A 26,288-nucleotide genomic window follows, 5' to 3' on the forward strand; every position below is an offset into this window, starting at 1 on the left:
GAATTGTACCCTTCAAATGAGTGAACTTTATGGTGTGCAAATCATATTCCAGTAAAGTTGTTAAAAAATACATGGAGTGCAGGTAGGCTCCTGGGTTTGAGGATGTAGGTTTTCAGAAAGCATGAGTCCCATTACTTTATGATTCAACTTTGTTCTTTATTAGACCCCATCACCCTTAGCACAGTACTGGGTTCGTGGTAATTGCTGAAGAGGTACTTGTCCAGCAGAACTAAATGTAGTGTAGTGCTCAATTTTGCTCTGATTCAGGCAAGATAGTGATTTTATTAAATAGTGCATATAAGATCTTAGATGTTTTTATCTCCAAATCTACAGTATCCTTTTTTTGGGAACTTTTTTAAATGTTGAGTTGTGTCCAGTCCTTTTTGTTTTTCAAACATCATCAATTTTGACTATAAAAGCAGCATGGAAAAAAAATAAAAGCAGCATGGGTTATTACTACTACTTTAATTAATATATTACTGTTTGTTACTTTAATAAAATGTATTATTAGCCATATAAATTATAGAAATTGCATGGGAATATTGCTTCAGTGTTTTATTTGTCATTGACTCTAGCATTGTAATTTTTAGTATGAAATAAAGGGAAATCAACCAATCAATTTAAATCTCTCTCTCTCTTCTTCTCTCCACCCCCCCAAATTCAGGAAGCATTGTGAGTGTCGGTGACCCAAAGAAAAAATACACAAGATTTGAAAAAATAGGTCAAGGGTAAGTGATTATTGAAAGATAAGCACCAGAGATATACATTCAGATTCAGTAATAGCCTAGGTTATATTTATGTTCTCTCAATATTGGTCTTTCTAGCTGACAGAGTGTTAATTAATCGAGGAACACATCCTGCTGGAATCTGCACTAATGTTGAGCCAAGAACAAATTGTTTAGGGACATTTTAATCCTATATAGTTAGAAGATTCACACTGATTTCCCTGGAAAAGTAGTAGGGTTATAAAAACCTCTAACTTGTTTTTTTTACATGTATAAAGATATTTATTTATTTATTTATTTATTTATTTATTTTTAAACCTCTAACTTGTATGAAAATCCCCTTTATCCCTGTCTCCCCTATATCTGTATGGATGTTATGCTTAAGATCCGGTTTCATTGTCAAACTGTAAAGAGTTTGACAGAGTAGGGGCAGGGAAAGTCCTTACTGAATAGTCCAGAGGGGGGCAGAGTTGACTATTCAAGTAAGGAGCAAACAGATCAATAATCCCTAAATGAGATGGAATTTGTCATTTTCATTTAGCATGCTTGTTTTTTTTTTTTATAAATTTTTGTGAGAAGCTTTTTTTTTTAAATTTTATTTATTTATGATAGTCACAGAGAGAGAGAGAGAGAGAGAGAGAGAGAGAGAGAGAGAGGCAGAGACACAGGCAGAGGGAGAAGCAGGCTCCATGCACCAGGAGCCCGAAATGGGATTCAATCCCGGGTCTCCAGGATCGCGCCCTGGGCCAAAGGCAGGCGCTAAACCGCTGCGCCACCCAGGGATCCCTAGCATGCTTGTTAAGAATAAAGATCCCCAGGCCTGACTGCCAGAGATTTGATTCAGAAGTCTGGAGTGGGGCCCATGAATTAGAACTTTGGAAAAGTTCCTCAGAAAATCCTGATCCTCAGCTAGGCAAGGGAACCAAGGTCCAGATCATTCACTAGAGCTAAGGGTGGGAGTCATCAGTTCTCTAAGTCAACTCTAATTAGGCATGTTTCTCAGATCTCAGTATGAAACTGAGAGTAGGCTACAGTGTTAGAAACAGGGAAATGTTGTTTTTTAAAATCAAATGAAGTGCTCTTAAGAGGTGTCCTTAAATGGGGAAGGAGACAAGATATTTAGATGGATCAATTACTGTATGCCAGGAACCAAGATAATACCCCAGAGGCCTCCTGGCTGAGAAGGAAGGGATGCAGCCAATGTGCCTACAGAATTATGCTAGCCCTTCAGCCAGTGGAATCTATTTTCAGATAAAGGAATGGTAAATTTCTTCTTCAGGTACTTCATTGCTTTTTCTTGGATTTTTGTATTAAGTTTCTTTTGAAATTGCTGACTTATCTCAGAAAATAAGGGAAAGCATTCATTAGATATTTTGGCTTGAGAGTAAGAGTCTTGGGGCACTTGTGGGGAATGTGCCTGGTTTCTTTCTTAGGTAGGAAAATCATAAGAGGGAGGCAGAAGCTCAGGGAGAAAGATATAGCCAAGTCTCTTCTTCCAGTGGAAACCATAATGATGCTGCATCTGGACTTTCTAGGGTGTAAGATACATACCTATTTGTGCTTTCACTTCTTTCTTTGTCATTTCCTATCACTGGTATTCTTATTTGCTCACGGAAAAAAAAAAGTTTTTTTTTCTCTAGGGACCTCCATCACCTAACCAGTCAAATCGTATTTCTGCCCATTGCTCTAGAACGAGGCTACAGAACTTTAGGTGATGATGGAGATGTTCTATATCTGTGTTGTCCCATACAGTAGCCAGTAGCATGTGTGGCTATGGAGCACTTGAAATGTGTCTAATGCAAATGAAAAACTATGTATTTAATTTATCTGCCTTTCATGCATTTATTGAGTGCCAGTTATGTGCCAGAACTTTTCTAAGTGTTGGAGAGACAGAGATAGGTAATAATATGCACCCTCGGGGAACATAGAGTCTATAGTGGCAAATGCTTGATAGAGGGATACATAGGGTACAAGAAATACATTGAGACAAGTCTACTCACCCCACTTGAGTGCAGGGCAGGGTAGACTTCTGTAGCCATTATTTCCCACCAGGAATTTTCTTTCTTCTTTTTTTTTCAAGATTTTATTTATTTATTCATGACAGACACACACGGAGAGAGAGAGAGAGAGAGAGAGAGAGAGAGAGAGAGAGAGAGGCAGAGACATAGGCAGAGGGAGAAGCAGGCTCCATGCAGGGAGCCGGATATGGGACTCGATCCCAGGACTCCAGGATCACGCCCTGAGCCGAAGGCAGCGGCTTAATTGCCGAGCCACCCAGGTGTCCCCCTTCTTAACTTCTAAGTAAGGAAGCTGTACCCTTCTAGTCCATATATACACCTAAATTTGCTTTCTTAATGCCCAAAAGGTAAACACTTCAAGGCCACTTAAAACAACACAGTATGAAGGGGACTTTAGAAAGCAAAAGTTGCCTTTTCGATCTTACTGTCATCTTCTGGTTGGGTTTTGGGTAGAACTAACAATAGGAAGGGATACACAGTCCACAGAGAAACAGCAGTTAAAATCGTTGCTGTCCAATATGGTAACCCTGTGACCAGTGAGCGCTTGATGTGTGTGGCTTCTCCAAATTGAGATATGCCACAAGTATAAAATATGCTCTGATTTCAAAAACTTAGGATGAAAAAAATGATGCAAATATCTCATTAATAAATTATGTCTTGGTTACATGTTGAAGTGATATTTTACATGTATTGTGTTAAATACAATGTATTATTAAAATTAATTTTCTCTTTTAACCTTTTTAGAATATTATTCCCTCCGCAAAATTTAAAATATGGGTCACCTTATATTTCTAATGGGCAGCACTGCTCTGGTTGTAGGTCTTAATGGAAGCTATTTATTTATTTAAAAAGTAGGGTTTTTTTCAAGAGTTGTGTTTTGGGGAGTGTGAGGTAGAAGATGTTATAATTTTGTTTTGATCATGCTTTCCCACTAAGACCCAACTGAGCCAAACAAGCACTGAATTTTTAAAAAGAAAAAAGTAAGAGATGGTTTCAAATATCTCCCAGATACCAGGTAATGAAGCAAGACTGATTTCTCCAAGAACAAATATTAGGCCGCCAAGCAACTTTGCATACCAAAGAGATTTCCCCTCCTGGTTATTTATGCCTCTGACCTCTGAAGGTGCAAAAGGAAAGTTCTGTATTTCTTCATAACTTTGTAAAACCTTTATAATCTGAACTGAAAAGTTAAAGCAGAACTCCTGCCTGCCACTGCAGAAAGGTCCGTTTTAAATTCCCAGCTAGTTCATCATTTTAAAGAATGTTGAAGCCCATAGATAGTTCACTCATGTGCCCAATTCACCTTTTAAACAAGTCCTTAGAGGGCAGCCCTGGTGGCTCAGAGGTTTAGCGCCGCCTTCAGCCCAGGGCGCAATCCTGGAGTCTCAGGATCAAGTCCCACGTCAGGCTCCCTGCATGGGGCCTGCTTCTCCTTCTGCCTCTCTCTCTCTGTATCTCTCATGAATAAATAAAATATTTTTAAAAATAAAAAAATAAACAAGTCCTTAGAGGGGAAGGAGTCTATTCCTCCCTCTGGTGCTTTTGTGCTTAGTAGCTACCCCCTCCCCCCAAAAAAGGAAACAATTTTTTACAATTTCAGTCAACGGCAAGGGTTTACCTGGCCAAGGTCAAAGACCTACAGAGCTTCTCCTGTCTGCCTCTCCCATCATTCTGGATCTGTTTTTGCCTCAAGAACTATCTATGAAACAAACAAGAAAATGTTTGTCTTTCTAGCTCTCCTTTTCTGCCCTGTCTTTTCATGTGTTTATACATGTCTGTCTTGCTCTTTCTGTCTCTCTCTCTCTCTCTCTCTCTCTCAGTATATCTTCGTCCTTTTGTTCTCATGACTTGATCTGATTCCTTATCACTTGGGTACTTGTGTGTGCTGCACAGCTGTCTTTTTCATTGTGTTGGCTTCACCATGCACTGCCCGTTTTCACAGATGCCCTCGACCCAAATGGTTGTGATATAAAATCAAGATGCATTTCTGAAAGCTTTTAAGATATCATCTAGTAATTGAAATCTACTTATGTACTGTGATTTTAGCTTGTATTTAGTTTGCTGATTTTGTTTTTTCATTCTTAGTGGAGTTTTGCTCTCTGTTCATAATTTTTAAAGTGAATGAGCAAAATATTGATTTATTTCTTGTTAGATCAAAAAACGAAAACCACTTAAATTAATTTTCCTTTTATTTAAATTGCTCCCAGTGGATTTATCCGTGAATTACTGTCCTCAGACAAACTCATCTTTGCTTTCAGTATATAGAGTTTTTATTTTCTTTTCATTAAGTCTGTGTGGTTTTTTTATTGTTTTGCTTTACCTATCACAATGGTGAAATTCAAACCTGGTTCTGTAATCATTTATTTGGTGCTAGGAATAATCAGCCCCCATATTCCTTTTTTCAGCTTCAGGGAGCATAGTAGCTTACTCTTGAGAGCCGTATTTGAGAAGAACCTCTCCATTAATCACCCTCATCTACTTGGAAAGCCAAATTTTTCCAGTATTGGTTTCTGCCATCCCAGCATTCAGGCCCAGGGACAGAGAATTGGCCTCCATCTTCCATAAATCAAGTTCAGAATTGCATGTCTAATCATTTGAGGCCATAGCTGTGAGTCGAGTGTTAAAAAACGACATTATTTCACCAGATTTCTGTGAAAAGTATTCTGTAATTGGCCACCAAATCTAGATATTTTGAGCAGATGTATGTAAAGTTTAAAAAAAAGAGGAAAGGAAGAAAGAAAAAAGGCCTAGCACCCTCCAGATTATCATTGACAACATGAGTTTGTCAGAAATCTATCTGGCAAATCCTATGTAATTCTCAACGAAGCAGTAGCCGTGAGGTTGCGGAGGGCTGAGTTGACTAGCGTCGGCAGCTGTCCTCACAAATTTCTCATTAATGTATTTGGATTCATTTTTAAGGCCTTTCCTTCAATGAGAATGCACTGAAAAACAGACCCATTTTCTCTTCTAGTTTCGTGCTTGCTCTCTCTTCCATGTTGTAATAGACAACTATTTTTGAGGACGCAGTTCAGGGAGAGTTTGGATCCAGTTTAATGAATGTTTAAATCGGTGAAGTTTTACTGACTGCCTACTACATATAATTCACAGAACATAAAATCATACTTAAGAACCAGGCTCTGGGGATCCCTGGGTGGCGCAGCGGTTTAGCACCTGCCTTTGGCCCAGGGCTCGATCCTGGAGACCCGGGATCGAATCCCACATCGGGATCCCGGTGCATGGAGCCTGCTTCTCCCTCAGCCTGTGTCTCTGCCTCTCTCTCTCTCTCTGTGTGTGACTATCATAAATAAATAAAAATTAAAAAAAAATTTAAAAAAGAACCAGGCTCTGGGAGTCACAGTGATCACTATGCTTGCAGCCTTTATGAACATCCAACAGGAAGAGAAGGAAAGTTACACCAAGAAATCAGTGGGGACCCCCCTCCATCCCAAACACATATGCACTTTCTCCCCATAATTTTATCCACACACTATTCTTCACTGCTCTCCCCTCCACAAATCTATCCCTGGCTGCCTTGGCCCTAACTGATCGCTTCTGCCTTCTGTCCTGAATCTTACAGTGTCTATCTGCACCAGCATACATAAACCACTCATAAGTTAGTTTGTCTAGCCATGTAAAATTGCTTGAAACTTAGAAAACCATGGAGGAAGAAAGGGATAATTTTTGGAAAAATTGAAGAAAACCAAAGAGCCCAGATTCTGAGCTCAGAGGTCTGTGGGCAAATGAATTAATTTCCTAGAGCATCCATTTCCTCATTCATAGTAAGCAGAAGTTATATACCTCATCAGGTTGTGAGAAGTGAAGGAGGGGATGCGTTTAAAGTGCTTAACACAACATGGCACATGGCAAAGTGCTGGGTAAATGCTAAGTATCATCAGAGGGGAAAGATGCTCACAGTTACTATTTTATAGAGCAGAATAAGGCAGGTAGCATGACATAATTACAAAGAGCCATGGGGACAGAGAGGAGGTACAGATTGTTTATAGCCAGAGAGAAGGTATGATGAAGGATCCTTAGAGAAAGGTACATTTGAATCGGGATTTGAGGTGTAGGATTTAACATGTGGGGATTATGGGCAGTTTTGCTGGAAGGAAACCAAATAAGCACTTCCTTCAGACTGTAGATTATATTTGCTTTGGTATCCCTAGGGCCTGCAACAGCGTCTAATCCTTTCTGTATAAAGGAAATCCTTAATAACTTTTTGATGAATGCATATCAAAAAGATCAAAAGAGTGAAATCAGCAGTACCTGCCTCATAGACAAACCTGCAGTTTGGCAGGCGAGATAACAGGAAATAATGCTATAAAGATCTGTTGGGACTGTGTCATGAAACAAAGTGAGAGATACAAGCTGAATTGTAATTTTTATTTGTTTAATTTATTTAAAGTAGATAATACTGGGCAGCCCGGGTGGCTCAGCGGTTTAGCGCCGCCTTCAGCCTATGGCCTGGTCCTGGAGACCCGGGATCGAGTCCCACGTCAGGCTCCCTGCATGGAGCCTGCTTCTCCCTCTGCCTGTGTCTCTGCCTCTATCTTTCTGTGTCTCTCATGAATAAATAAAATATTTTAAAAAGTAAAAATAAAGTAGGTAATACTTGGACATGGTGTAACACTCAGGAGGGTCATAGGAATAGACAGCAAAAAGTAAATGTCCCTCCAAGCCTTGTGCCTTACCATCTCTATAATCTTGTATAAAGGAAAGCTCCAGAAAAGATTTGGTACTGGCTTCTAAGGTAAAGCTTTCATAGATTTTCTGCGCACACACACACACATACATGCACACATGCACACGTGCACACACCATGTGTGCACGAATATATGGTCACACAATGACATAGCTTTTAAAACAAGTTTTTGACTTATCTGAATATGTAAACTGTTAGATACCCAAATGATGAATGTATATGATATTTAATGTGTTAATCACTCTCATTTATATATTTAAAACCACACATTATATAAAGTAATGTGTAAATTGGGAGAGATTTTTCTACTCTCACATTTCATGAGTATAATTCAAAATCTTCCTATGCATCTTTAACATCATTTTTAAAAATATTTTATTTATTTATTCATGAGAGTCTTAGGTAGAGGAAGAAGTACACTCCTCTCAGGGAGCCCAATGCGGAACTCAATCCCCGGAGCCGGGGATCACACCCTCAGCAGAAGGCAGACGCTCAACCACTGAGCTACCCAGGCATCCCAACATATTTTTTTTTTTTGTAATCATTAGAGCCCCGTTCTGAATCACCCAACAGTTATCCAAGTGCATCATTTGAATTTCATCTAACATCTTTCGATATAATATTTTTGAATCCACATACTATTCTGTCCCTAAATATTTTATTTCTGGTTGCAGTTACCCATTCCTATAACATTAAGAGGATTGCTTTCTGAATCGGTTTTATAGGTGTATATTTACATCTTCACAACATAACTCTCTCCTATATCACTTTTTAAAACTTCTATTACATGGCAGCCTGGGTGGCTCAGCGGTTTAGTGCTGCCTTTGGCCCAGGGCATGATCCTGGAGACCCGGGATCAAGTCCCATGTCGGGCTCCCTGTATGGAGCCTGCTTCTCCCTCTGCCTGTGTCTCTGCCTCTCTCTCTCTTTCATGAATGAATGAATGAATGAATGAATAAATAAATAAATAAAACTTCTATTACAATTTTTCAAACTTATACAAGAGCAGAAAAAATAGTACGGAAATGTGCATATTCTTACTGCCCTGATTCAACATCGATCAATATTTTAATATAATCACAATGCCATAATAACACCTACAAAATTCAATAATGGCTTGATATCATCTATTATCAGAGTTCCCCAGTTGTCTCAAAAATGCAGTCTTTAGAGTTGATTCCTTCAAATCAGATCCAAAGAAGATCCACATACGGCATTCGGTCGTGTGTCTTAAATCTCTGTACTCTAAAACAGTCCCCTTGATTTTTCTACTACCATTGACTTGTTGAAAAAACTTGTCATTGTCTCATAGAAGCTACTACTTTCTGGATTTGTCTCTTAGTTTCATTTGATATCATTTAAGTTGCTGCTCTATTCTCTCCCTGTATTTCCTATAAATGGAAGTTAGTTCTAAAAGCTTGATATTCAGGTGTAGCTTTGGCAAGCTTTCTTCACAGGTTGGTGCTGTGTATTTCATATTATATCAGAAGGCATACAGTGTCTGATCACTCTGTTTTTTAGTGCTGAGTAGATTGATCAAAAGGTTCAGTAGGGGGTACCTGGGTGGCTCAGTGGTTGAGCATCTGCTTTCGCCTTAGGTCGTGATCCCAGAGTCCTGGGATCAAGTTCCGCGTCAGGCTCCGCACAGGGAGCCTGCTTCTCCCTCTGCCTATGTCTTTGTGTCTCTCATGAATAAATAAATAAAATCAAAACAAAAGGTTGAGGACTCCCTGTCCCCTCCAATGTAAAGATCCTCATCAGCCTTTCATCTACTGGTTTTGTCTATTAATGACTCTGTTGCCCAAATCAATTATGAAATTAGGGATTACAAAGTAGTGATTTTTCTAAAACTTACCTTTTCTAAGAATTACCTTCCACACTTTCTTGACTGAAAATAACTTTGCCTCATCAACTGGAGGTCTTTGGTTACCCTTAAATAATAGTTCATACAGGCAAAACAAGATAAATGCTTAAGTTTATAATTGCCAATTTCAGTGAAAGGAGTTGATACCCAAGTTACTTCCAAAAGTGTCCAATGAGGGGTGTTCTATTTTATTTTAAGTCAGGGAAGGAGGCATCCTCTTTTATTTAAAAAATTTATAAGCTCGTAGGTCTTTATATTTTCAATATGTTTCAACCAGCTGTATTCACTGTTGTATTTGATGGTCATGCTGTCCTATCTTTGGCTAACAGCTCCCTTTTCACTGCATTAATTTCAAAAGCAACCTTTAGAAAGCTTATTTATGACATCTAACACTTGAGGTTCTGCTCATACCTTCAGAAATAATTTATTTACATCCTTTCCAAATCTGACAGATACTCTCTATGAGCATCCAGAACTAGCATTGACTGTGAACATTTTAACCTAATGTGTCTTTCCCAAATAGTACTTCATGGAAAAAATAAATGAATATGGAGACTTACCATATTACATGAGAGATTTTATAAGGATTCGAATATAAGGCAATTTTCCTTTTTCCTGAGGAAAAAATTAGGGATGGGGGAGTAACTACCTTACCTTGTACTTGGGGACATGTACATTTCTGTGTATGTGTGTATTTGTGTGTGTGTGTCTGTGTCATGGCTCTATTTTTTAACACAAGTGGTAACATACTATAAATCTTCTATTTTGTTATTTGCCTGTGTCTTAGAGACAGTTCCATATCAGTGCCTCTTTCTTTTTAACGGATGCAGTGTTTTTTGTTTGATGGACCATAATATATTTAATCAGGCCCCCATCAATAGACATCTATTTAGTTTGTTTCCATTATTTTGCTCATATAAACAAGGCTGGAGTGAAGATCTTTACAAATAAGCCACTTCATACATATGCAAATTGATCATTAAGTTAAACTGCTGAAAGTGGAATCATTACATGAGAGGATATGTGCATTTTTAATTTCCAAGTTGCCCTCCATAGAGCTTGATCCATTTGACCTGACCACTAACAAGGTACGGGAGTGCCTGTTTGCCCACACCCTTACTGCCATAGCTGTATTCATGTCTTTGGTATCCTAAGATTATGATAAAAACTCATCACCACACTGATTTTCAGAAGGGAAAATGTTTAAGAAAGGAACTCTAACAAGAAATTATACAGCAAACAAAAGGCTCTCCTGAAGGATCTGTTGGTCAGCACAGTCCACATCTGTGTTATGCCAAAGTACCTTAGTTGTATGTTGCATCTCTTCGTATATTAGACCAACCATACAGCTCAATTTGTCAGAAAGTGACAATGGGAACATTTCTGGAAATTGTTTTCCTCCTGCACTTAAAGATAACACGTTTGGCCAAAGGCATTTTGTTTCCCATCTGCATCTTTGCCAATTATATAATTAAATGGAATGATGATACTATCAATCCATCAGTAATTGCAGACAAACTTGGGTTTTTTTGTTTGTTTGTTTGTTTGTTTGTTTTGCAAGCCTTCAGGCCTGTTCCTCTAAATTAGTTTGTTTTAAGGCTTGAGAAAGTACATCTATCCTCTTAGGTATTTTTCAGACTTCTCTTTGCTACTCATTGAGGACCCCTCTTCTTCTTACTCTGACCTGAAGTTCCCATATTGAAGATGAATAGTTTTGAAACTTGTTTCTTAAAGGACTCAATGAATAACAGCTTGTTTAGAGAACCTGACAAAGGAGTGTACAGCATGGAACTCAGGGATAAGTGCTGAGAATAAAACCTCTGACTTGTTTCTCTTTGCAAGAAACTATGGGCAAGAGCAGAAGTGGTGTCTAGTGTGCTTACAGCAGTGATTCTTTGGGTAGGACCACCCACCCCAAAAGTATTTGCTTCCTCATCAGATCTATTTGGGGCCATACAAGGTAGAGCACTCCTACAAGGCACTAAATAGTTGTCTTCTGAGCTTTATAATAGGCTTTAGGATGAAGGAGATTGAAAATATATTAGCATTTGTGAAGAACAATGTTTATAGAGCAACGGAAGATGCTCCTTGTTCTACTTAATACTCTTAACTGCACTGTGTTGTGCGCTCTCTTGCAAAGAAAGATGGTGCCACTCAATCAACTACCATTAGCAGAGTTTGCACTTTGTTTTTCCAGGCCATAGTAATGAGCTTGCATTAAGCTGCCTGCCCCCCTTCCCTACCTAGGCCCTCTTGAAACCAGTGGCACGCACTGTGAAATAGCTGCTTAGACTTCATGTTGGAGTGAGTCATTGAGTTATTTCGCCTTTCCAGGGATTAAGCCCCATAACTGTGACCTCACTTTCACTGGACTATAACCCATGGAGCTCCTAGCCCCACACTCATAATGTGTTACAGTTCCATTTAAAGTTGAATGATCATGGACACTCTGGGAAAAGTCCTGCCCTAGCTAAAGAAGTGAAAGTTCCCTGCTCTGATTTATAAACCCAGTGATACTTCAATAACATGATTTTTATGTAATTTTTTAAAATTTAGTGATACACTTTTATCTATATACTTTTTTTTTTACATTTGAGGCAAATGATACAAAAGGAAATGCCAGAACTCTCTCTGAAAGAGTTACTGCAGGCAGTAGTGACACTGTTATCACCATTGCTGAACCCCCAGAGGACAGATGCCTCCACAAAACAAGTAGAAGTGTGGTAGTGTTGGACGCTATGATAGCAAGGTATTTTTATGTCAAGTGCATTAATATAGCAGGATAAGGGCCTTCAGGTAGTAACTGGATCTTAAATACTCAACAGAACATAAAGTCCAGGAACACTTAGGTGGCTCAGTGGTTGAGCGTCTGCCTTTGACTCAGGTCATGATCTCGGGGTCCTGGGATCGAGTCACACATTGGGCTTCCCATGGGGAGCCTGCTTCTCCCTCTGCCTATACCTCTGCCTCTCTCTGTGTGTCTCTCATGAATAAATAAAATAATAAAAAAAGAACATAAAGTCCAATCCTAAGAACTAGTCGACTCTTGGCCACATGAGCAATCTTAACTGAGTCAGAAGATAGAAGAACTGGCTCCTATGGTTATGCTAGAGGGACCAATCATACCACATCCAGGGACAAAGTAAATGCCTTACAGAGGGGCACATGGGCTAATTTGGGCAGGAAATTAGGGACAAGAGCAATATTTTAGGGAGGCACTTTAGCACGGTAGATGCAAACATGGACTCTCGGAAGTACCCTGCTTGGACATAGCATTGATGTAAAAATGCTACAGGTCTGTAACAGAACATGAAATGGTGGTCAAGAGCATGAGCCATGGAGTCAAACTCATGCAGTTTCGAGTTCAGCTGCTGACCAATTGTGTAACCTTGGGCAGGCTACTTACCTTGTCCCACTTCTAGTGGCTCCACTTATAAAATTGAATAGTGTGAGTGTTAAGTGAGATCCCCTAGTTTAGAGAGAGCAGATGGAAAGTAAGGCATTTCAATAAATGAGATAGCCTTTTCTCGCAGGAGCAGAAGTAGGAGTACATCTAAAAAACAGCCCTCCTCAGTGTGGATTAGATTCCGGACTGTGACCTCATTAGCACCAGATTTCTGCTTATAAAACCTTAAATGTGGATATTGCCCTATCGCTCTGCCTTCCTCACACTTATTACCACAAGGCTCTCCTTGGATCTCACCGAGCTCTCTGGTCCTCTTTCCCTCTTCCCTTTTCTCTCAAGTCTGTGAGCTTCCTTCTAGCCGCACTTGCCTGCCTTTCTTTCCCTCCTGTAATCCATTTCGATGCTTAAATTGGAGTGATTTATCGAAATTTTAAGTCTTACCAGGTTGTTGCCTTGGCAACTACTCAAGATCATGGCTTGACATTGGCTCTTAGCGGGAAACATCAAAACCTGATGAAGATTGCTGATAATTAAACGAACTTGTCTTGGGATGAAAAGGGAGAAATAGTGAATTGTTTGTTTCTTTCTAGACCCTTTAGGCTAGATGCCAGCATTTCCATTTGAGTATTAATGCTTGGCCAGGTCAAGAAGAAATTGTTGATAAAGTATCTAACGTGATGCCAAGAACCCAGCAGTATTTATCATGCTGTAACTGATGAGGAGGCCTAACGGTTGAGCAATCTGTTGGTTTAATATTCTTGAAGCATAGTGTAGGTTCACTGAAATATCCCTTGCTCAAAATTAGGAGGCTTTTGTTACTTACTAGCTGTGTCATCTTGGGGCACATTCCCCCTCCTCTTTTGGCTTCAAATTTCTCATCTGCAATGAGGTTAAACTGGATGATCTCTATTTTCTCTGGAGTCCTGATAAGGCATGATTTCTTTATAACATCTGAGTGACTGAGGTTTGGAATAAACAAAATCCCCATCATAAATAAATGTTCTCCCCACAGCACTCTGGCTTCAGTATAACTAGAATGGAGAGATAATAGAGATCAATATAATTAAATGGCATAAAAATGTAATTGACAATGTTGACCATTTTAAGCATACCAGCCCAATATTACTAGGTAATTGGGAGTTTTAACTTCTACATTTTTTAGTTCGATTCCTGCCATCCTTATGTCCTAAAGTGCTGCATGATACTGACTTTTTTTTAATTAAGGCGATTGATTTTGTAAAGATAGCCATTGAGATACTTAGGCATACCCCAGGCTGTTACAAGGCCCAGTTTTTAGGGAAATCAGTGTGATATGTTGTTGGCTCAAAGATAATTTCTTTAGGAGTATACAATACTGTGTTTCACCTATTACAAGGAGAGTGCTTCCCAGATCCACGAGGATCCTTTCAATCATTTGTCTTTATTATGAACTCCAAGTTGTGAATAATAACAACTCTTACACTATATTTATTAAATAATAGCTTATTTCTCAGACTTTGTTAAGCAAACAGTATGTAACCTCTACTTAGAGCTTTTGATCAGTGAGCTATGCAATGTAATCAAAAGTTGGTATCATTCTGGCTAAAAAGAAATGTACATGATATTTTAATTAGCTCCACCTTAGGTAAATGTAAAATTTCTGTTAGGAATTTGGAAATCAAACATCTTGGAATCTCCCAAATGCTTAAAAGGGATGTCTAGTGATCCACAGACTACCATTTGGGAACTTAATGCATATATTAGGGAACAGTCAACCTAATAACCTAATAATAGTAATGGCTATATAAGTTATTGTTAGGTTGACTGTCCTCTAATATATGCATTAAGCTCCCAAATGGTAGTCTGTGGATGTTGATGATGATTGTTATTGCTAATATGTATTGGCAACATGTATGCCAAAATTGGCTTTAACCAGTGTATACATTTAATCCTTTATTCCTGAGCTACAAGGAGGTAACATTACTCACCCAGGGTCATATAACTAGGAACTGGTGAGAGTTGAACCCAAGGAGGTTTGAGTAGACGGGGGTGAGGACTACTGTTCATAACCTATCAGTGGGCAGAGAGAACACTTTGTTAAACGAGTAAGAAGAGAGACATTGGCATTTATACTAGTTGAGTCTTAAATTGATTGAATATGGGAAGGCATTGGCGCTGTGGTATGGAGAAGTGTTCAAGGTACAAAGATAGAGTTGGAGACAGGGCACTCTATAGGTTAGTACTCGAGTTTGTGCATTTGAGTGGAGGATTCTGTGAAGGCTAGAAGTTGAACCAACCAATAACTTGTCAGTCAGAGTGGTAAATTCCAAGCGCCTGTCCTGTTTGGTGGGGGGGATGGGTGGAATGCAGGAAGCAGGGTAGAGGGGATAGCACCATTTTAAGGCTGGGAACAAGAGTCCAGCTAGACAATTGCATGATTGCGATAAGGTAGGAGAAGGGAGAATGAGAAGAAAAGTTCATTTTTGAGTTAATAAACAATCTTCTAGAGTTTCAGGGCCTTTAAACCTCTGTGGGTTGGGGCTTTGTGGCAATTCTATACCACAGAATGCCACAAAACCCAGGATATTGGGATTCCAGGGTTAGGACTCTAGCAATTTAAGACAATGAAATGCCGAGGGAGGTTGGGAGCCAAACCCCCAAGGATTTGAAAGGTAAATCTCTGGAGATGTTAAACACTAATCCCCTTGGCACTCCAAGTCAATCAAGATTTTAGCCCCTGGGACAGGGGAAATGGGATTGGGGGTGGGGGGGGGCAGGGTGGTGAATAAGAGGGAGGCCACTGGGGCGGAAAGTTTGAGCCTCCCCCCACTCACTTTAACTGGAGCAGCTCCCATTTTATATTTAGGGTTTTTACATGTGGTCTCATTCAAAAAAAGGTATTCTAGTAGGTCCCCTCTTGGCCTATGGCATTTTGGAAAGAAGAGACAACCCTGGCAGGGATGTTTGGGCTGGGAGATTGGGAAAGGCCAGCTAACACTGAGGACATCAGGCATTCTCTACTCTGAAACCAATAACAGCAGCAACAACAAATGATAATGGCATTTACTGTGTCCATTATCAACTCTGATCTGGCACAGGGCAAAATGCTGATATGGATTGTGCCAATTTGATTCTCTGGGGTCCCACGAGGTAGATACTGTTATCTCATCTTGCAGATACTGTCACTTGTTTGGCACTTGAAGGAAATGTGTACATGGCCTACATATATAGGAATAAACCAAGTAGAGGCAATTGTGAATCTTATTCTGCAAACAGAGTTTAACCGGTTACTCCGGGTTCCTGTGGCTGAAACACACAACGAGTCGAGGTGATCTGTTCCTTTGATCCCAGGGGATCCTGAGTTCAGAGGGACCAGTCACGGACTGGCCCCTGAAATCAGGAATGTCTGACAGCTTATTTCACACAGGAAGTGTTTTATTCTGATTTAAGTAGAAGACACGTTTCGTTCACAGAAAGGAAAGGTTTTATTGCAACTGCATGTTTGCTTGACAAGACTTTTACTGATTTGTTCATTCAGCAAATACTCAATGAGCACCAACTGTGTGCTCTGAACCCAGAATCTCAAACATACAAAATTGAGAGGCTGATTTGTTTAACATAAGCCTCAATGGTGAGGAATTGCTGAAACTTGCAAGTCCTGCTTTAGGTGGCACCTATGGAGTAAGGGCAATTTTTTTAGTCTTGTTCTAATGGATATTTAAATACCTATGCAGAACAAAGAAAACAGTAGAATTTGTAGATTGTATATCATGAAATTAAAGAACTATTGAAATTGGGGCGCTGGCTGGCTCTGTCGGTGGAGCATGGGACTCTTGATCTTGGAGTTGTGAGTTCAAGCCCCATGATGGTGTAGAGCTTACTTAAAAAGAAATTTAAAAGGGGTGCCTGGGATACTCAGTCAGTTAAGTATCTGCCTTGGCTCAGGTCATGATCCCAGGGTCCCAGGATTGAGCCCCATGTCAGGCTTCCTGCCCAGCACTGCTTCTCCCTCTTCATCTGCCCCTCTCTCTGCCAGCCTTTTCTTGCTCACTCTGTCTTAAATAAGTAAATAAAATATTAAAAGAAATTTTAAAAAATAATTAAAATAAAGAATCTTATAAATAAAGGGGTCTGTGTCCTATATTTTACAGGTCAGAGAGTCAGACTTGTATTGAAAACTGTTTATCCTAGGACAGGTCACTTAACCTCTCTGAGCCTCAGGTTCCTCATAGATAATGTGGGGATAATAGTATTTGCCTTATAGAAATATGGTAAGGATTGCATTAGGTGATTTATATGAAATTCTTAGTGCAATGTCTAACATGCACAACATGCTCAATATATTTTTACTGTTACGATTGCTGTTTTCTGAGTTGAGGGTACTGAAGCCCAGAGAGGGGAAGTAACTGGCCCAAGGTCACATAGCTTATTGATTTTAGAACACATATTATAACTCAAATCTTTCTTAGTAGTCAAACATTCCTTATACTACTCCACTCACTTTATGACTTTGGAGCAGGTAATGTAAACTTCCTAGGCTTGTGAGAAATATTTTGGTTCATCCTGGTAGAAGGAGTGAGAAGAATGGCAAAGAAATGGCTGACATAAGAATTCAAGGAGTACCTGAGTGACTCAGTCAGTTAGGCATCTGGTTCTTGGTGTCAGCTCAGGTCATGATCTCAGAGTCATGGGGTTGAGCACTGAGCAGGGAGTCTGATTGAGGTTCTCTCTCTCCCTCTGCCCAACCCCCTTACCCTGCCTCTAAAATAAAGAAATCTTTAAAAAAAAAAACAAGAAAGAAAAGAATTCCTGGACCCAGGAATTAAAAGAGCAAGGGATAAAGAGCAAAGGAGAAACAATAGTTACTAGAAATTTTAAATGGCAATATTGGAGCATTACAATGTCTGGTGAATCACAAGGACTCATCTCCATCCTTATTCCTTTATTCACCACAAACATTTCAATGAAATTGTCAAGGCTTTTCCTTTTTCTTGGCGAATGAGGTGGGGAGGTAGCAGAATGCATGTGTGTTTCACAGAACCTTACTGTGACTTCAGCTTCACTAGTCCATTGCTAATTGCAAAGCAAAGGATCCCTGTAATTGAAGTAGAATGGAAATATGAGTACTACCAAGGACTAAGAAATGATAGATTTTTAAAGGATGGTGGCTGGAGGGAAACCTCATGGTAGAAGCTGCTGAGAAATTTAGAAAAAGGAAAAAAAAAGACCGTTAAACCCATGTTGTTAATTGCTTTGCATAGTGACAGCAATAGGTAAGTACAGCCCTGAGTGTGAATGATTGTGTAGGTGAAAATATTCTTTTTTTAGGTTTGGTTTGGTGTTTTGTTTTGCTTTGATGTGTTTGTTTGTTTATTTGAGAGTGAAAGAGATAGAGCACACAAGCAGTGGGGACAGAGGGAGAGAAAGAAGCAGACTCCCCACTGAGCAGGGAGCCCAATGTGGGGCTCTATCCCAGGATCCCCAAGATCATGACCTGAACCAAAGGCAAATGCTTAACTGACTGAGCCACCCAGGTGCCCCTAAGTGAAAATATTCTTAAGAATTAGAAATCTATGGGAAAAAAGCCACACTGTCCATATGCTAAAAGGAAAGATAGATTTACAGTTGCCTAAACAAGAGATAATATATTCTTTCCTAAACTATGTTGGTTGTTGCAACATCCAGGAAGGATTCTGAATATTCCAGGAGTTTCCTAAAAGGAGCAAGGCCATTTTGCTCAGTTCATTACTGTATAATGCCTTGGCACATGGACTGCTGCCAGAAAGTCTGACGGGCATTCCTAGCCCACCAAAAGGGATACATTGAGACTGCCTCAAGTGTAATTATCATACAAAAGGGTTGTTCCTCTGTTATTTTCGTCCTTGAATCTCAAGTTCGCCGATTACCCTTTCCTAAAAATAATCACATTTTATTTCAAATAAAGTAGATGGATAACACTTGGATTGCTTATTCATTTGCTAACTTTCATCTCCACAGGGCATCAGGTACTGTTTACACAGCGCTAGACATTGCCACAGGACAAGAGGTGAGTGCTCACATTCAATCCTGATTTTTACTGTCCTTTCATTCATATTGATTACATTTCTTCTTTGATGGCAGCTATGCTTGACAACATGAGTGGCACTGGGTTGACATGGGGAATCTATTTCATTGATGTCCCATTTATCCGAAGTGGATGATTTACTCATGATTGACCAAAGAAAAGGGCATGGGTTTGCACCACTGAGAAAGAGCCTATAAGATAAAGAATGTTCATGCCTTACCCTGTGTACCAAAAGAAAAAAAAAAAACCATGGATGTGCGTGTTCAATGACTGTGACTCATTCTTGCATTTTAATCATCCTTCAGGTGGCCATAAAGCAGATGAACCTTCAACAGCAGCCCAAAAAGGAATTAATTATTAATGAAATTCTGGTCATGAGGGAAAATAAGAACCCCAATATTGTTAATTATTTAGATAGGTAAGTGCTTTCTCTCATCATGTACTGGTTTCCTTTATGCAATGTCATTTTCTTGGCAATTATTTTATTTAGGATCCATTCGGGTGGCAGCCATTCTACAAATACTTCTCGAAAGCTCACATCTACTGCTGAACTTTGCCCACACATCACACATTTGAAGACACATTTTATGGTCCTGCTTCTAAGCATGAGCAGCTTGTGTAATTTCCTTTTGAGGATTGTGACTCCGTGTTAGCAGGAAATAGACCGTTGCATATAGGGGAGAGCTGGGGTGTTTTAAACATTTCACCAAGTGATTGGAGCCAATGCAGTCTCTGGTTGTCTAAGTGAAGAAGGCTGGCTGCAACGGCCCCTCTTTAATGGGTGCTTTGTGATTAGCTGACAGTGAGGTCTAGGGAATTGAGACTTTAATCTCAAACCTTTTTCCTGGAACAGGTAATTAATGTCTCTTTCATCAGTGGTATTAGCAGTGGGTTATAAATAGGCATTTAAAGACAGCGCTAACTCTTCACTTGTGGTTAACATCTGTCTCATTCAATTTCAGTGTTTGTTTAGCACCACTGTGCTGTGTACTCTGGGGGGATATAAAGGAAATAAGACTAGGTCTCCAACCTCAATGAGCTTTAAAATCATGCTTTCTGTGTTTGTGCCAGGTGGACCAGAGAAAGGAAAGGGGGAGTGAAAACGAAACAAAACAAACCCAAAGAAACAAAAAGTAGTCAAATTTTACAGTCGAAATCCAAGTTTCATTAAAGTGCCATTTATGGGCTACCTGTAGTAGAGTGACTCTTCTCTGCTTTTTTAATTTTGTCAAAATTGTCTTCGTAAAAAAATATAGATTTCTCAGATGCTTTCTTTACTAATAAGGTAGAGCCTGTGAATTTTCATTTTTAATAGGCTTCCCAGGTGAATCTCACAAGTGCTGCAGTTTGAGCACATTGGATAGAAAGTATTGCTTCATATTGATGTGGAACTTAGGGCACAGGGGAATCATTGGGGTCATTCTGTTCACTGTAATTCCTCTTTTGCTGAGCAGGGGGAAAGAGAGACCTGATCATGCTGCTAATGTGCCTTAGGATGGTTCCAGATGTTTTGAATTTGCCCAGTTGTAGGGCTCTGATGACCTTCTCATGGTTGATCACCTGAGAGTATGTTCCTCAATAATTATGTAAACAGGGGCACCTGGGTGACTCAGTGGTTGAGCATCTGCCTTTGGCTCAGGGCATGATCCCTGGGTTCTGGGATCAAGTCCCACATCGGGCTCCCCGCAGGGAGCCTAATCTCCCTCTGCCTATGTCTCTCCCTCTCTCTCTGAGTCTCTCATGAATAAATAAATAAATAAATCTAAAAAAATAATTACCTAAAGAAAATCTAAAAAAAAATAAAAATAATTACCTAAAGAAAATGAACCTGTCACTACTGATTTCTATTAGGACCAAGTCCTCAGCACAGTAAATCTATTGCAAACATGACTCTCTTTGATTCAGAAACTGCTTGAAAACATTTAAGTAATTAATTCAGTAACATCAAAAATAATGCTGAGATCTGAACAAATATCTTATAAATCTGTATGCCATGGGCCAGTTCAGTGCAAGAAATCAACACAATGGCTTGAGTTATCCAAAATGGCTAGTCATTGATCCTGTTCATTGAAAGTAGCTTTTACAGTGAAATGACTTCCTCCATGGTGCACAGTTATATATGACAATCCTTTGATTTTCATGCATATTGTCTTCTAATGCTAACAAAAGTTTCTTGATATCACTGTCATTGATATTTTCCTCCTGTTTTATGGTCAAATGCACATTAACAGCAAATTACCATCTTTAATGGGAATATGGGAGAGTCCTCACATCTCAGACCTGAGTCAAAGTCTTTTTTATTCTTTTCTTATAGCTACTTAGTGGGTGACGAACTATGGGTAGTCATGGAATACTTGGCTGGTGGCTCTCTGACTGATGTGGTCACAGAGACCTGTATGGATGAAGGCCAGATAGCAGCTGTCTGCAGAGAGGTAAGAAAATCAAGCATTTCTAGCTGGTGAGGACACAAAACTGGCAGTTCTTTCTCTCTGATTATCCAGAATGCGTGTGACATCTAAGTGACGATAGCACATCTTTTCTATGAACAAAAATTGGACAGCCTAACTTCAATTCACATCCTTTCCTCCTAGCTCTTCCCCACCCCTCCCTTCCCAGCCCATTGTTTATTTAATTCCTTTGCTCTGGTTCTTTTGAATTCTATTACACTATTCACTAGGTGCCATATCTAAGCAGGCATGTTGGAATCTCAGCAAACATGGGAAATAGTGATCGTGCTATGGAAGTTCTTCCTGATTTGGGGGATTTTTACATGATAATCATTTTGTCCTGCATGTGCATCATGAGTCATGTAAAATACAAAACCATTATTATCCCATCCTTTTTGAGAAGGTAATTTAAGCATGATCTTCCCTGGGCCCAGATAGTAGTTGCTTTTCCAGTACAATCTGGACATCCCTCATAAGCCTCCTGTGGTTCTGAGTGTCTGTCTCTTGTCCCATAACAATGTCCTATCCCTAGTTTCAAGCTAAACTGAGGACATTTTATTATATTTTTTTCCAATATTTAAAAACACACTCCTCTTTGAAGTCTCATCTTGGGGCATTACCATCTACCCCATTCGTTGTAGTAAGGTTGTCTAGAGACTCTGACCCACTGAAACTTTAAAACCAATTACAGGAAGACAAAAATAAATAACTTCCGTTAGTCTGCTTGTTTTTTAATTGTAAATTGTTTGCTTAAATCTCCTCCTGCCTTGTTTCCCTCTTGTCCCCATTTCCTCCTGCCCAAACATGTACATGTATCCACCAAACATATATATTTTCTTTTCATGCAATGAATCAAACTTCTAATATGTAGGAGATCATTCTACCCGGAGCCTGTGGTTTCCATTTTGCACAATGCAAAGCCATTTCCAGGCAAGCTGCTAAAGCTACTTCATAGCCCAGAAGTGGTTCCAACCATGGCCATCCATCAGAGGTAGCTCGGGGCACTCATTTTAAATGCAGATTCCTTGGTCCTTCTTCAGGCCTACCAAATCAAATATGGTGGAGGCAGAAGCTCACTGTGCCTGTACAGGACCAAACTGAATCCACACCCTCCAGATAATGAGGTCAAAGTATGATTATTAATTAGTTAGTTTGGCTGTATTAATGACTTAGTGCCAATTATTACACCCTCAATCTTCATGTCCTAGTCTGACTTGGGACTAAGTAAATGGTAACATGATTTCAAAATGATAAGACAACAGTAGTCTATTTTACTTGACAATGTAAGATTAAGCCTTTGCCCGAAATTCATCTAGAAATGAAACTTAAATTGTTTTAAATTCTTTGTGATATAATTAGAACTTGCTTTCTGATTCAACAGTGCCTCCAAGCTTTGGATTTTTTGCACTCAAACCAAGTGATCCATAGAGACATAAAGAGTGACAATATTCTTCTTGGGATGGATGGCTCTGTTAAATTGAGTAGGTATTTTGGTTCAGATGGTGTTTGAAAGAGTATCGGGGGATTTCTGCTCATTTCCTGTCTACCTTGAGAAGATAGTGCCTATTGAAAGTGATTGGTTTGAAAGCAGTTAGAGCCCAGTTTGAAGTAAAGAATTTTTTCTAATGCTGTGTTCCTGTAGATTGTGGCCTGATTCTGGGGGTTTAACATTTCAGAATTCCTAGGAACTTCTATCTGCTAGATGACAAACACATAACTAGAAAAACAAAAGATCCTATAAGTTGGAGGGAACAGTAATGGGGAGGGAACCAGATTGAGGACTAGTAAAAATGACATCACATTAATCAGTTATCTCGGACCTTTTTAAAATCAGGGCCACCTGAGGGATCAGGTAATAATAGATAGGAGCTAAGGAGGTGGGGAGGCTCAGTGTCTGACAGAGGAAGGTACGGCCACATCTGAAAGTGACCTACTGTGAAAAAATAATCTGAATTGATTGTAACCAATTTTTTCTTCTCTGCAGCTGATTTTGGGTTCTGTGCCCAGATCACCCCCGAGCAAAGTAAACGGAGCACTATGGTGGGAACTCCCTATTGGATGGCACCTGAGGTTGTAACTCGAAAAGCTTATGGTCCGAAAGTCGATATCTGGTCTCTGGGGATTATGGCAATTGAAATGGTGGAAGGTGAACCCCCTTACCTTAATGAAAATCCACTCAGGGTAAGTCAGAAGAAAACTCAAATACTTCATCCCCAGGAACCAAGCCAAGTGTCATTTCTCATCTCTACCGAAAGTTGCCAGAATGAGCTCTTTCCTGAGACAAGTGACATAGAAGCTCCAAGTTATGATTCTCCAAATTACTCTGAGTTATCCTCAATATCTTCTCAGGTGTCCCAGAAATTTTGTAAGTGCCCCGATATCAGTATTTCTAATGGCAGGGGTCTTTAAAATTCTTTAGTTCAGCTTTCTTAAAGCAAGATGTGGAGAAGAAAAGTATTTTTATCACATGCCATAGCTAAATGATCTATCTAGGAAACACTTGCTTTGTAATTACTTTAACAAAGTGAATAAATGCATTTCCAGGACACCTATAATTTTTCAATTAGATTTTTGTCTCATTGTCAGTAATGATTTATTAAACAGTAGCAATGCAGTGGGTATTGAATGGAGCATGAGATAGACACAGCACAGCTTGGTGGAATCACAAACTTAATTAGACCGTCTAGTAGAAAATGAATGGAAATAGTTTGTGTTGGGTAACTTGATTTGCTACTGCGGAAACAGAGGTTTGATCCTTATGTGGTCTGGTTACCTCTGCCAAGAGAGAAGCTCCATGTCATAGCCTAACTCCCACCATCTTTATTCATAGATAAACCATGGATTGGGAGAGTAAAGATTTTATTTATTTAATTATGAGACACACACAGAGAGAGAGAGAGAGAGAGAGAGAAAGAGGCAGAAGCAGGCTCCATGCAGAGAGCCCGACGTGGGACTTGATCCCAGGTCTCCAGGATCAGGCCCTGGGCTGAAGGCAGCGCTAAACCACTGAGCCACCCGGGCTGCCCCGGATTGGGAGAGTAAAAGGCAAAGGAGTATGGGGGAAATGTTTACTCAGCACAGAAGGGAGCCAGTACCTCCTTTGGGGTGCATTGCCTAAGCATGAGCCGAAAGCTGTGTCATATATTTAAAGGGCATCCCACTTCTGAAAAAGGAAATATGCACAGATTCACATTCTACTCTCAGGACACATGTAGCATGCCAGTGCCGAAGGCATCTCGCATATTGTTTGCATTATTACCACTGAGTCTCAAATTGAATTTTATCCTTAATATAAAAAGAATCGTCCTTGGGAAACGGTTTAGTGTTTACACAGTCAGCTTATACAATCTATATTCACTCCAGATATACATGGCTTTCTGAATATGTCAAGCAACCGACCCACAGATTATCTAGTTGTTTTCACAGTTGAACATTTTGCAATTGGGAGCTGCAGCCCCCATGGATGGAGAAGGGGACAGCCTCCTCCTCCTTGCCCCTTCCTAAGTCCTCTCTGCCACTTGGCCTCTTGTCCCAGTCCCTGTACTGATTAGGAAACAACAGATAGGACTGAATGCCCTAATGAATGCTACAGGCTATTGCTCTGGTCTCATGAAACAATCTGGAAGTGAGATGTGCACATTGATTAGCTGCCCTCGGGGCTGAGTGGAAAAGAAGGAACATTTTCCCACCGTTTATGGGTCAGCCCTCCATGAATTTAATCAAGCCCACCCATGACCTATGGACCAAGCACATCAGGATAATTACTGAGGCTTATCCTTATTGTTTAACCACCTTTGCCTATTAAGAAATAGCAGTGAAAGAACACATCAGACCTCTTCTTTCCATGGATTTCCTCCTCTAAGTCTTTGGAGTTTGGAGGCACTAAATGGATTACAGCTATTTTGCTTTCTGCCTTCTAATGAGTAATTTACAACCTGAAAAATTTAAGTATTAAATAAATGCTGCTGTAAAGCAACTGGTCTCAGTAATGCATTTATTACCTTCTTCAGTTCCCCAATTACAATTGATCACTCTTTAGCAGGGCTGTTAATTGTTAGAAAAAAAGGAAACAAGTTCTAATCTTTATAGGCATCTCCTAGCCTAGGATTAGAACTCATAATGAACAGCTTGTCTCTTAGAATCCACAGTCTTGTATCTAAACAAGTACTTGCAGATTAACAAGCCACCGGGTTCAGGAAGCCTACATTAAGGCTGTAAGAAAAAGACCTGTCAGAAAGACCACCCTGTTGAATTCCACTGATAAAGATTTAGTCTAACTTTGCTCATTACTCTCCGTGTGTGATCAACCTCCAGTGAATCAATCAACAAGCCCTTTCTCTCTGCTAGGCACCCCAAGTACTTTCTTAGTTTTGGTCTCAGATATGTTGCCCTCGTGTTCACTTAAAGAAAACAGAGTCTCAGGCTTTATGTCCTTATTTGGGATTTGAAAAATGTAGTCACTGAACCCATAGAGGGAATGGAGAGAAAAAGATCTAACCTGAGCCTGTAAGGAGCCTCTGTTTTCTTGGATCCTGGTGACCAGGCTGTGTGTGGGGAAGTGAAAAGTTGCAGAGCTTCGGAAGAGGTATAAAAGAGAGGCAAGTTAGTCCTTCTTTCCTTGAAATCCTTCCAATGGATTGGAAGGAAACCATCCACCCACCTCTTTGGGCTTTGGGGAGGAAAGAAAGAATTGAGTGGAAGGAAGACAACGCAGTAGAGGGAGAGGGTCGCATGTTGTTGTGAAAAAATTCGGCCCATGCAGTCAGGTGGATCTGGGTGTGACTTGACTCCAGAACCTACAAGGTTTGTGACTTTCAGCAAGTCACTTAAAACCTTTATAAACCTGTTTTTCTTTTTTTAATATTTTATTTATTTATTCATGAGAGACAGAGAGGCAGAGACATGGGCAGAGGGAGAAGCAAGCTCCCTGTGGGGAGCCCAAAACGGGACTTGATCCCAGGATCCTGGGATCATGACCTGAGCCAAAAGCAGACGCTCAACCACTGAGCCACCCAGACATCCTCCTGTTTTTCTTTTGTATCAAATGAGGATAATACCTGTCTTGCAAAAACTAAAAAAAAAA

General features: G+C 39.9%; 1 protein-coding gene across 11 annotated transcripts in view; it reads left to right on the forward strand.

Annotated features, from left to right (window-relative positions):
- The window catches only part of PAK3 (p21 (RAC1) activated kinase 3), a 263,749-nt gene that overhangs the window by 215,251 nt on the left and 22,210 nt on the right, over positions 1–26,288 (forward strand). For all 11 annotated transcript variants that reach the window (XM_055337745.1, XM_055337742.1, XM_055337741.1 and 8 more), the window contains 6 exons: positions 665–728; positions 18,692–18,740; positions 19,064–19,176; positions 21,073–21,190; positions 22,587–22,686; positions 23,190–23,386. In XM_055337745.1, coding sequence (XP_055193720.1) covers positions 665–728; positions 18,692–18,740; positions 19,064–19,176; positions 21,073–21,190; positions 22,587–22,686; positions 23,190–23,386 — 641 coding nt within the window. The remainder of the gene's footprint in view (positions 1–664; positions 729–18,691; positions 18,741–19,063; positions 19,177–21,072; positions 21,191–22,586; positions 22,687–23,189; positions 23,387–26,288) is intronic.

The sequence above is a fragment of the Nyctereutes procyonoides genome, unplaced genomic scaffold, assembly GCF_905146905.1.
Source record: "Nyctereutes procyonoides isolate TBG_1078 unplaced genomic scaffold, NYPRO_anot_genome, whole genome shotgun sequence".
NCBI lineage: Eukaryota > Metazoa > Chordata > Mammalia > Carnivora > Canidae > Nyctereutes > Nyctereutes procyonoides.